Source organism: Austrofundulus limnaeus, unplaced genomic scaffold (assembly GCF_001266775.1).
Source record: "Austrofundulus limnaeus strain Quisiro unplaced genomic scaffold, Austrofundulus_limnaeus-1.0 Scaffold288, whole genome shotgun sequence".
In the NCBI taxonomy this organism is placed as follows: domain Eukaryota; kingdom Metazoa; phylum Chordata; class Actinopteri; order Cyprinodontiformes; family Rivulidae; genus Austrofundulus; species Austrofundulus limnaeus.
In genome coordinates this window covers 120998-132008 of record NW_013952690.1, presented here as the reverse complement: position 1 = coordinate 132008, position 11011 = coordinate 120998, and the positions used below count along the sequence as shown (strand labels likewise).

General features: G+C 35.7%; 1 protein-coding gene across 2 annotated transcripts in view; it reads left to right on the top strand.

Moving 5' to 3' along the window:
- csmd2 (CUB and Sushi multiple domains 2) overlaps nt 1-11011 on the top strand; it is a gene marked incomplete at its 5' end in the record, with an annotated part of 325712 nt that overhangs the window by 236084 nt on the left and 78617 nt on the right. For both annotated transcript variants that reach the window (XM_014021334.1, XM_014021333.1), the window contains 1 exon segment: nt 2109-2222. In XM_014021334.1, coding sequence (XP_013876788.1) covers nt 2109-2222 — 114 coding nt within the window.

Below are 11011 nucleotides of genomic sequence, written 5' to 3'. Positions count from 1 at the left end.
GCCATAGACTTTGCATGTAAACTGGCAGCTCCTGCCGCTCAAAACGCTCTCGGTGTGAACGAGCCTTTAGGCTCTACAACAGGGCCTACAAAATTCATAAAAAACTTCCTGGTTGGACTCATCACTGTACAGTTCTTTCATTGTCTGATGCCTTGACTTTTCAGAATTATGTTTTGTATAGTGGTATTAATTTATATTTTCAGATCTTCCAAGGTGCCAGTTATGGAACTCTGTGCATTGCTGCTCAAATCAAATTCTGGAAGTGGTCATTCAACTAGATCTGTTACAAAAGGACAACTGATATTATCAACTTTTAAAAACTGTTATGACCAGAGGTCTTTCTTCTATGTTTATACTAAAGCATGKAATGACATTCCTCAAAACATAAAGTCCATTTCAAAACTACAGCCCTTTAAGAAGAATATTGACTGCCATCTACTGGACACATTTTGTTGTGCTCATACAGTATTTAGACATCCTATTTTGCAAATGCTGCCTTCCTGAAATTTGGTATGCTTGTTTGTCTTTTTGTCCATGGTGTATAATGATGTGATTGTGATGCTGTATTTCTGAGTGTTTTATGTGCTGCAGAACAGGAACCTGCTGTAAAACAGCAATTATGCTAAGTCAGGCTTAATTTTTAGTAATCTTTTCCTGTGAAATAAATAAATCAAATCAAATCAATGTTAACAAATAAATTGGAAAATATTATGACAATTTAGTGATATTTCCATAGTTGTGGTCTTGACTGGTCTTGAAATAAAATCCCAAGTCCTCAATGTCCGAGACAAGACAGAGCACAATTGTGGTTGAGTCAGAGATGAGACCGAGACCATCAAAAAGTGGTCTTAAGATCAAGACTGGTCTTGAATACTACAACACTACCTTATTAATCCCACCCAAAAATTCAGATGCTCTGATGGCAATGTGAGTTTATGCTGCACCTTCCCCTTTGCTTGGTTAGGCTTCAAATTGGTACCCTGCACTTACCATAAACTAGCTGTCGACACTCGCGGCCCAGTGAGATACTACCGTAACCTCTGGCTCTTTAATAAGTAATCAGCATCATGCCTCTCTCAGGAAAAACCCTTGTTGTGGTTAAATTACGGTACACCAAAAGTAGCTGCTTGTGTTTGGTTTCAATGTACTCCACCTCCTTTTTTTGAATGTTGAGGTTGTGATGCTTCATCAAAGGTCCAGTGCTGTTTTAAAATGACTGGTTTTACACTTTATTTTGAATATTTTTAATGGCATATTTCACTTAAAAAAGTCATTTTGAGAACAACAATTGAAATAATTAAAATACACATTTGCATTTTCCTGTATGACAGCGGAGCCCAGGGCAACTCACTTTGTCGTGCAGAGCCACACACACACAGAAGCTTTTGTCGTTGTTCTTTATTTCTTTTCATCAGGTTGTTGCACAAAACTAATGACAGACTTTTTACAGAGGACAGGTTGAGTGTCACTGTAACCAATAGCTTTTCTCACCACAAGCACACATTAAAGAAACATACAAAAAAATTCATTGAAAGTCAGCGAGAGTTTACAGATCCTAAGTTCTGTTGAATGAATTCATGATATCCTGCCATCACACCTAATAAAAAAGCAGTTGTTCACTGTCCATTTTGCCTGTTTTTATCCCTCATGTATAATTTGTATTTTAAATAGCAGCATTTGCCACAATTAAACTAGACATAGATTGACTGTGAAAGGGATGACTACTGTTCAAGTAATTCCAGTAAAAACGGTGTGTTGAAAGGATGAAAGCTCTGTAACGGAGCTTTAGCTACACATTGTACGGCAGATTGGCTGTCATTGCAAAGACTTTCATCTACTGACAGGCCATCAAGCCTAGACAAGATTCCTGATCTCTGTTGAAATATCAGTTTTTGGCTGTGTTGTCATAACTGGCAGGATAATCCACCCTGCTTTAAGGAGGACATCTTGATTGAAATCGATTCTGATAATTTTCTTTTGATTGTGGAAACCAAGGAGCAGCATTTCATGTTTTTTTTTGTTTGTTTTTTTGTGTGACTTCTGCAATCATTTTTCCCCAGCTCCTTTCACCTTTATGACCACTTTCTCTCCATGTTTGTCTTTTCTAGTGGTCTTCAGCCAATTCGCTTTCTTCCAAACGGCTTTGAATGACATCGTGGAGGTTTATGATGGAGCGACACAACATTCCCGTGTTCTTAGCTCACTGTCAGGAGCGCACACAGGTAATTAAACACACATCAGTACAGTCATCAATTTAAGCAGACAGTGCCTTAAAGCCTTGTTATGTTGGAGGGCTGTTTTGAATGTGCGCTTGCATTTTATCAATCAAAGTAAGAAGCATAATGATGGCGGTATATCTGTTTACTTACATTTAAAAACTGCATATAAATCAATTTCAGCAAAAAGTCAAACGACAATATATTATATTGTTGTGCTGTGTTGTAGAGGTGCACAGCATTAGAAAATCTTGAGATGGCGATAATATTTGTAAATATTGTGATGACAAAATCAAGTGCAATATCTTATTTTTTCTCACTTTCTAATCTGTACATCATATTCTATGTGAATTTTAGCATACGGTATTTGGCAATGCCTGGTGGGAGCTTTGTGCTGCTGTGAGACTGTGTCCTACTGGCTAAATTTTGCATCAGCATGAAAATACATCTTCAAAACTCTTCAAACGCATTAGTCAACAATTTTTGCACCCAAAGCAGTCCTTTGCAATATGAATATTGCACACATTGATATTGCAATGACGATATATCTGCATTATATTGTGCAGCCCTACTGTGTATGGGCAAGAATTCGGTTATGTGAAAAATAAATCATGACACAGCGATCACAATACAATATTTCATGATACGTTGCTATACTGTAAACGTAACTAAATATTGGAATATATTGCCAGTTTTTCTCCAAAAATTGTAATAAAAAAACTCAGTATGTTTCATATTTCTTATTTTCTCAATGTTTTCAATGGTTAGGCCAAACGTGCCATTAAATAGTTGCTAATAGATCTGTGGCAGCTTTTAGATTTCTAATAAAAATGAATTATAAAAATATGGTCAGCCCCCACACTAATGACATCCTGGCTGATTCAGGATAGCTAACCACCCTGCTTTTGCTTTGGAGGCAGTGGGTGTTAGTCTAATCTGTTCAGATTAAGCAATTGGTACTTAGTGCTAGCATTTACTCACAATGCTAATGTTTGAGCTAGCATTTTACTCTCAGGCTCCACTGGAGTGGAGGACCCAAATGGCTGGCAGACTGCTGCTGCCAACTAGTGGTTGGAGGCTAAAATACAACTCTAGATTGAACTGCTGGATGAAAGTTTACATTTTAAGCCTTAATTAAAAAATCAATACAGTGCTTTAGAGAATCAACATGCATCGGGAAATGAAATATTGCAACATAATCTTACACCCGTAGTGTATTATCAGTTCAGATTCCCTCCCATATATTTTGTGAAGCAGCTATAGACAATATGCCTGCATTTCATTTAAACAATACAGGAAAAATATATTTCAACTTGTAAAGTTCCAGTCTGGAAAAATAAAATTCCATGGTTGAATGCCTCTATAATACATCTCCTAAAGTTGAAAGCTTCTTCAATGAAAACTTATAGAATATCAAAAACTTCTGAAAATCGGTCTCGTTTAAACAATTACCGAAATAAATGTGTTGCTGAATTATGCAAAACCAAACAACAATATTTTAAAAATCAAATTATTTCAGCCAGTAAGAATCCAAAAATACTATGGGAAACGATTAAGTCAGTGACAGGTGAAAGTAACAATAAAACATTTAATAACAATTCACAAATCTCAGTAAATGGACTTCTTGTTTCTGATCATGAAAAAATTGCTAACTTGTTTTATTTTATTTCTTCAGTTAGGATATCATTACGTGCTGCTTTGAACAAAGGTCAAGCAACTGGTGCTGTATATATTGATTTTCATAAAGCGTTTGACACAGTTGATCATTATACTCTCTTACAAAAGTTGATTTCTTTTCAACTTTTATCATCTGCAATACAAATGTTTTCCTCTTATTTGACTGAAAGGTGTCAGGTTGTGAAACATGGAAGCTCTGTGTCCGGTCTCTGCCCTGTTCAGTGGGAGTTCCGCAGGGTAGCGTACTGGGCCCATTGCTTTTCCTATTATACATACAGTAAATGACCTTCCAAAAATATTGAAGTACTCAAATATTTTAATGTATGCTGATGATACAGTTTTTTTTTTGTCTGATTTCAATATTGAATCTATTAATAGTCAGTTACAAGCAGATCTTCAGATATTTCGTGGTTGGCTTCAAGATAATCTTTTGTCAATTAATGTTAAAAAACTGTGTGCATGTGTTTTTCCTCACCCAGGAGACATTTCAATATAACAAATCAATTCACTTTTTTAAACAAACCCCTTTATATTGTTACTACCTACAAATTTCTTGAAATTACTTTGGATTCTCATTTGACTTATCGTGATCTGCTACAAAAGGACAACTGATATTACCAACTTTTAAAAAACTGTTACGGCCAGATGTCTTTCTTCTATATTTATACTAAAGCATGGAATGACATTCCWCAAAACATAAAGTCCATTTCAAAACTACAGCCCTTTAAGAAGAATCTTGTCTGCCATCTGCGGGACACTTTTTGTTGTGCTCATATTTAGACTTCCGATTTTGTAAATGCTGCCTTTTTGATATTTGGCATGCTTGTTTGTCTTTGTGTCTATGGTGTAATAATAATGATGTGATTGTGATGCTGTAATTCTGAGTGTTTTATGTGCTGCAGAACAGGAACCTGCTGTAAAACAGCAATTATGCTGAGTCAGGCTTGATTTTTAATAATCTTTTCCTGTTAAATAAATAAATCAAATCAAAATTAAATCAAACTTACCATAGAAAATTAAATCTTTTTTCATAAAACTGCAGGCATGAAATTCACTACGCTTTATTTCTTGCTTGATACTAGCTTGCCCTAAATTCATAAATCAGCTTTAGTCTGTGATCTTCTGTCCATTATTTCAGACATGACACAGGACTAAAGCGCAACAGTGTTCTGGCCTTATCTCTTATGAAGTTCCTAATAAACCCTGGGACATATTGCTTACACAGGCAGAGCTGCAGGTGGGCTCCACTGAGCTGTAACTCAATTCAGTTAAGACACAGGAATAACACATCTGCAGACTCTAGAAAACTGGCACGCCTTATCACCTGATTTAATACGCCCATTACTCCTTTCATTAAATATGCATATGAAGTCATGTTTACTGTCTTTCCAGCTTGCAGTTGTTTGTTTATGCATCAAACCACTGAAACGTTTGGGGAAATTGTGAGCTTGTAAAATATAATGCAATGTAGTTTTAAAGTATGGCAAAACATATCTGAGCTTTGTTCCTTTGAATTTAAATGATAAAGGCTTTATGTCTCCTTTGGTACACAACAGAATATTGCGGTTTGTTGGGAAACGTGTTATTATCTGCTCCCATTCCAATTTTCATAAAATGACAAGTTTAAACCAAATTGATTGCACAGCTAAACCTAAAAGAACACAGGAATAAATGAGTGTTTGTGAGAAATACCAGCTTTTCTTCTCAGTTGCTTAAAAAACAGGACAGTTTTATTTTCTTTCACGTCTTTATCCCAGGGTTTTCCATACATTTCCTAAGCTATGATCATGGTAGTAAAAATGTGTTGTATTTAAAAAAGGGTGTTTAACTGTGATACTTGGAAACTTCTCTTGAATGTTCTGTTCACCAGTGGACAGCTCTAACAACATATAGACATCGGAGTTGTTTTGATAGTGGCTCTTTCAAATCATTTAGCCTGGGACTTGTGACCATGTTCTTACAACAATTTAAATGCAAATGTGATGCAAGAACCATCTACTCACCTGTCTTGTTTTTAGAATAACTTAGATTTTTATAACTAGACAGACTGTATTAATTTCTGAGATGACGGTAAACAAAACAGGTAGCAGTGCAACACAAAAGCTTCAAAGCAAGGAAGGGAATGTATGTTGTGCATTACCTGATACATACTGTAGATGTGCCACATTACAAACAACCTGATTTGAAAGGGTTTTCAACATACTGGTTTAGAATAAAACTATTAAAAGCTTTAGTTTGAATATCGTTTAATTATCAGTATTTGTTAATACAATCATCCTATCATCCATAACATTAACTTTAACTTTTTTCTTGATGTTCAAATTTATATATTTATAATATTAAGGTGTTAATGTTTTAATTGCAAAACGATGTAAAAAAACTTAAATAAAACACTCGCAGTTATTGCACCATATTGTCTTTTTATTCTTCACCTCAGCAGACAGACGTTACTTGGAGTTACTTGAGTTTTAATTTCTTTTTAAGTTGAGCAGAAAAGAAAAGTGATGGCTAATCGTTTAAGACCTCTATAAAAAATATAAACTGACAAACTGAGAGCTGTAAGTTTTTGATAAACAGCACTAAAGAATATTATTTACACCTGAATTACTAGTTTGACAGAGGATCAAATTTGAACAAAGTATAACAGATTCAGCAGTATTTTTATTATTTTTTTCTGAAGATATAAATGATTCACCTGTCTCAAAAGAAGCAATCTGAGTCACACAGGTTTAACTTTGGAAAAAAAGAAATATTGTGAGTTACGTTTGGGATGGCTCCCTGTCTCAGCCTGTTTGATCTCTGTGACTTGGAAGAAAAAAGCCAAATAAATGCTTGGATTTGAGTTCGGCACAGCCTCAGAAAATCCAGTTCACAGCTCAATAAACAGGATACTTTATTAACTGAGTACTCAGGACGGCAGGTTCACAGAAGTATCAAACCTGGCAGGGCAGCGTGGAGCTTTGGCAAGGAAAGAAAAATAATCTGGACCTTACAGAGCCACTGAACTTTCTGCTTAAGAAGCATAAATTTCCCATAAAACATCAGTGTAAATCAGCATGTCATATGTAGCTGGTATTTAGAAACTAACATATTTATTAGTAATTTTAAAACTTGTAAAACTCCCTTTTTCTGTCTAGGTACAAAGAGAATTATTTGTCAGGCATAATAAATAAAATACAAGGTGTTATGTTGCAATTAAGCTAACCATAGAAAACATATTGCATTAAAATAGTATGAATAAAGCCCTCAGCGTTCATTTTATTACTCTGTTTTGTGAGGCTAACCACTCTTTCGGAGAAGAAAAGGCATTGATTGTGAATTATTGGTAACAAACTAAACAAAAGAAGACAAAGGGGAGAGTAGAATAAATGAACGATAAAAGGTGGGAATTAGAAAAGGCGACAGTATGTAGGCAAGACTGGGTAAGAGAACTGAATAAAGAAATCAGGGAGACTTATCTAAATGCAAATTTTCAAACTCATTTAAGAAAAGGCAATTTTCCCTCTCATGGTCATCTAGCATCGGGGGCTAAAAAGTCCATTAAAGCTTGACCTGTTATATTTCCAGGCTGCATTTGCTGCTTTTGTTTCACTGCTTGCATGGCGCTAAATAAATTCTGTTTTTTTTTTTTTTCACATAATATAAAAATAATTTGTGTAGTGCCCACTGGACTATCTCTGTTTAACTCTAAACCTGCTGGAGTTGTCACTCAGCAGCTGGAGCATTAATTTCTGACATTATTCCCCAGGATGGCTGTATCTGAATCAATGCACACAAACAACCGCCTCTGAATTTTGATCACTGACTTCCAGCCAAAGTTGATATCTGTCCCCCTGTGAGTCTTCCACACGCCTCCGTGTCCAAGATCATTTTAAGGGCAAACTGCTCCGGAGCTGGAAAGTGGCCAAAGGCCTGATAAGTCACATGCTGACACACTTGTGGCCTAACTGGATGAATAGCTGCCACGCGCGGCAAATTATGAACCACTGTCACGACGACAGCACGTAGGAAGGCCTTCCTCTAATAAAGCACCCAGCATGCCTCAGTGGTCCTATAGAGAAGCCGGAGCAATCGCTGTGATGACGCACTACGAGCCATTTGAGCCGTCTCAGAACACTGCATTTAAATGTGCCGAAACAAGCCCACCAAAATGTGAGCGAAACTTACAGATGCAGTTAGACTCACTAACACAGACACACACAGATGTTGCCTCTGGGGTTAAGAACGTCTGTCTCCCACTAGAGTGTGACAGCAAGCAGACGCAGAGTAATGAGATTCACTGCAGAGAGCCAGTCAGCAGCTCACCAGGAGTGAGACAGAGAGGCAGAGACGGAGATGCTCACACTTTGGATCATGTTCTACGTCAGTCAACAAATTTTCCACCACAGTAGATGTATCATGGGGGATTTGTTGTGTGTAATTACACTATTAGCTGATGAGGATTGCAGAAATTGTATCAATGGTTTCAGTATTGCCATATTCTCTCCCTGTAAGTTTATGATAATGTTTTTTTATTTGCAGACTCATTGTCCATGATGGATAAAAGCAATAAAAAAAAAAAGAAAATGCATTCTATCCTTTCAGGAGACAAACGTATCAGTATTTCTAAAGTTTGGATGTGTAACGTATGGCACTGTTTACAGCATTAGTCAGTATTAAAAATACATATCATGCTTTTAAATTCTTCTTTTTTACATTTAAATCCTTCAGTTTGGGTCTATAAAATGGAACTGCAATGCTTTGGTCAGAATTCCTCCTTATTGTACATGTAACTCCACAAGCCCCACGTTCACCCCTGTTTGGGGGAGTGTCTCTGATCAACTCGTTGTGATGCTGTCTCTTTATATCCAAACGTAACAGAAAATAAGGAAAACTGAATAAGTTGAACATATAACCCAAACAGAATATAAAGATGTCAGTGAAGCACAGAGAGAAACTAAATTCTGATTTTCTGCACTCTGAGGGACTCCAAATGCACAACAAAATAGATTTAACAGCTAGAAAAGTGGGTTTTTCATATGTCCATTTTAAAATGACTCCATTATCAGACTCATTGAGTCAAACTTATACATATAATTCTATACAGTTGTTTTTAGGAATAGCAAATAATCCAAAAGAAGGTTTTAGAAAATCTTTAATATTAGTGCTTATCATTTTGTAGAAAACTCTTTGTGAAGCTTTATCTACTTCTTAGTTATTTTTTTTATTGCCAAAACAACACAACTTTCAACCAATGAAAAAAAGGTTTTCAGAGGCACTTTTATGGTGCTGCAAAACCTCTGAGATACCATAAGAACCCTGCATTTGCAACAATGACAGACAGCTCATCAGTCCTGTTCAGGTGACCTTCAAGCCTTTTCTCTAAATTGCATTGCTAACATAAGCAGTTGCTTGATTGTGGAGAGCTCTAAGCAGCAGGTTAAGAAAAGAAAATCAACTTTGAACTTGATTGTGTAGCGGTGAAGTACAACCACAGAGGAAATGGTCTCTGCTTCTAATTCCCACCTGCCACACTCATCTCCATCAAATGCAAATGCTTTAGTAATGAACTCCCCATTAGGTGATATTGTGAAAAAAAAAAAAAGAAAATTAACTTGATTTAAGACTCATTTGAGGAACAAAAAAGTGGACATAAAAAAAAGGTTTTATGTGGCAAGTTTTTACCCTAAAGAAAGAACTTGCAATTGACTGAATTGGACCGAAAACAAAGTGATATTCATTTAAATAACTGTTTGATTTAAAAATAACCAATTTCCTGCATGAGAGTAAAATATTTCCCATGTCATCTAAATAAACTTCAATTTCCCAGACAGAAATTTCCTTACACTAATAGAGAATCATAAAAAGCTACATAAGCAGTATGTTTGGCATACAGTCAAAAAATGTTTCCATTAAAGGACGCTCTGTGGGATGTTCAAGGTTTGAAATCTCGTTTCATCGGTCTCTGACCTGTGTGGAGAGTGTCTGTCTTTTTCCTGTCACTTGGTTGGCAGTTACACTTCAAACTTAAACATGTAGCATTAATGATAATTCTGGGGGCTATCAGACGTAATGTGATTATTTGGAACTTAGATTGTCCATAGATGACTCTTGACTTTTTTTATGTGGTAATGGTTAGAGCTACAAAGGAACAAGATGTTGAATACCAACACATTCCCATTCCCGACTCGTCACATATGTGACCCATCATATCGAAATGAGGATTAAGTCAAATTTGGTCAAAATGACCTAATTACATTATCAGATTCCTGACTTAAAAGCTACATTTTGATACCTGGATCATTCTGATATCATAAGGAAATCTATATATATGACTTAATGTGTGTTGTTGGTTACATTAATGTATCACTGTTTGGTCTGAATCCTAATTGTATGTAAATTTATTAGTAATTTTTTATGTCACTATAAAGAGGAAACATCAAATATTATTTGTATATTAAGATTTCCCAGATGGAAAGAAACAAAAACATTGCTAACTCACAGGGAAAAAATTCAACATTTGAAGACATTTTTCCTTATTTTTTTTTGATACTGCTAAAAAAGTGCATCAATTTTTTTTTAGGATTATATTTCAGACAGTTCATTCAAGTGATACGTTGATAAGGCATTTATTCATTACATTTTGACAAAATGCCAATTTTGAACATGTTTAAATCAAAACCCTATCTGCCCATTTCTCCACATCCCACTTTTGGACTTAATTCTCGTTTCGATGTGATGGGTCACATATTGACATTTGTCCAGTTTTCTTCTGCGTCCGGTTTCGACACAGGGCTTTTCTGAGTTCTTTGGGTTGGGGTCTGCGGTTAATATTAGGGATCAGGGTTATGTAGGGATTAGATTAATGAAATCAGGGCCAGCCTATTTTCATAAATGTAACCCAGGATCTTGCAAGAAATGAAATCAGAACAATGAAACACCCCTCTGATCATGAATGAGAAAAGAACTTGTGGCCTGAACAGATTTCTCAAAAATAACGTAATTTATTTTTAGATATATGAACAGAATAAACATACAAATATTAATAAAAATCTTATATGAATAAAAACACAAGTTATAATAATGGCACAAAATTTCACTCAGAGTTGACAAAAACAGTAAGTTTCATGTGTTGCAAC